Here is an 891-nt window from a genome sequence, read left to right on the forward strand (position 1 = left end):
CACCGCCGCACTCGAGCCGCCGGCTCCTCCGCGGCGGGTTTTATTTGGCGCCGGCGGAAGGTTCCGCAAGGAGACAGTGACGCCACAAAGGCCCAGAACCTTCGCGGAGGTTCCGGCGGCGCCTGGAGCTGACTGGCTGGGGCGCTGCAGTGGGTTAGCGGCCCCGACCCCCGACGCCCCGACCCGGCGCGACCTCCCGGCTCACCCGGTCGCCTGTTCCTCCGGCCTGCAGTCTGCAGAACTCCAGTTCTGACCGCCGCCCCGGGCCATGTTGGGGGGCTTGGAAGACGGCTTCGGAGTGGAGGGCGCCTTCCGACGGCCGCCCCGCCACCCCGGGGCCGTCCCTTTTCCCTTGCGTGGGTCCGTGGGTCCGGCTGGCTCGAAGATCAGGTGGCCTGGAGGGCAGCGTCGGCGGGAACCCTGCCCCGAGGGGTTGGACTGGGAGGGCTGCGCCCTGTTGTCCCCACCCGGCCTCTCCCTGGGGGTGTGGCCGCCCTCTGGTTATGTCCCGGATGCGCCCTGAGGCGTGCCTCGGATTGTTGCGTTTTTGAGGGGGTTTGGAGTGGGTAGGGGCCCTCTACCATGCTGGAGTCGCATTTCCTGAGGCCATTTCCTGAAGCTGCTGGCGCCCCCCGGGGCATCTTCAAGGCTGAGGTGAGCCAAAGCCCTTCCAGATACGTACAGTGGTGCTTTGCTGGCCCCAGCTGTGGACGGTGCTCTCTCAACTGCCCACAACTGGGAACCCTTGACGTCCCCCAGATGTGGGGAGTGACGCCCGTTAGATGTGAGCAGTGACGTCCCCCAGGTCTCCCAAAGGTGGGCAGTGCCCCCTCCCCTCCAGACCAGGCTCGTGGGTAGAGTGGGCGTGGGGGTGGGGTGGGAGAGCGGGTT

At 68.2% G+C, this 891-nt stretch overlaps 1 protein-coding gene across 2 annotated transcripts in view; it reads right to left on the reverse strand.

The window, feature by feature from the left end:
- Positions 1–439, reverse strand: part of DNAJA4 (DnaJ heat shock protein family (Hsp40) member A4) — a 17,765-nt gene extending 17,326 nt beyond the window's left edge. Inside the window, exon 1 of one of the 2 annotated variants that reach the window (XM_007471853.1) lies at positions 194–439. Coding sequence is in view for 1 of the 2 variants with exons in the window: in XM_007471852.1 (XP_007471914.1) it covers positions 206–270 (65 nt within the window). In the remaining variant the exon portion in view is untranslated. The remainder of the gene's footprint in view (positions 1–193) is intronic. The other variant, XM_007471852.1, reaches the window with a different exon arrangement.
- Between the last annotated feature and the right edge of the window lie 452 nt (positions 440–891).

Source organism: Lipotes vexillifer, unplaced genomic scaffold (assembly GCF_000442215.2).
Source record: "Lipotes vexillifer unplaced genomic scaffold, Lipotes_vexillifer_v1.1 scaffold334, whole genome shotgun sequence".
Taxonomy (NCBI): domain Eukaryota; kingdom Metazoa; phylum Chordata; class Mammalia; order Artiodactyla; family Lipotidae; genus Lipotes; species Lipotes vexillifer.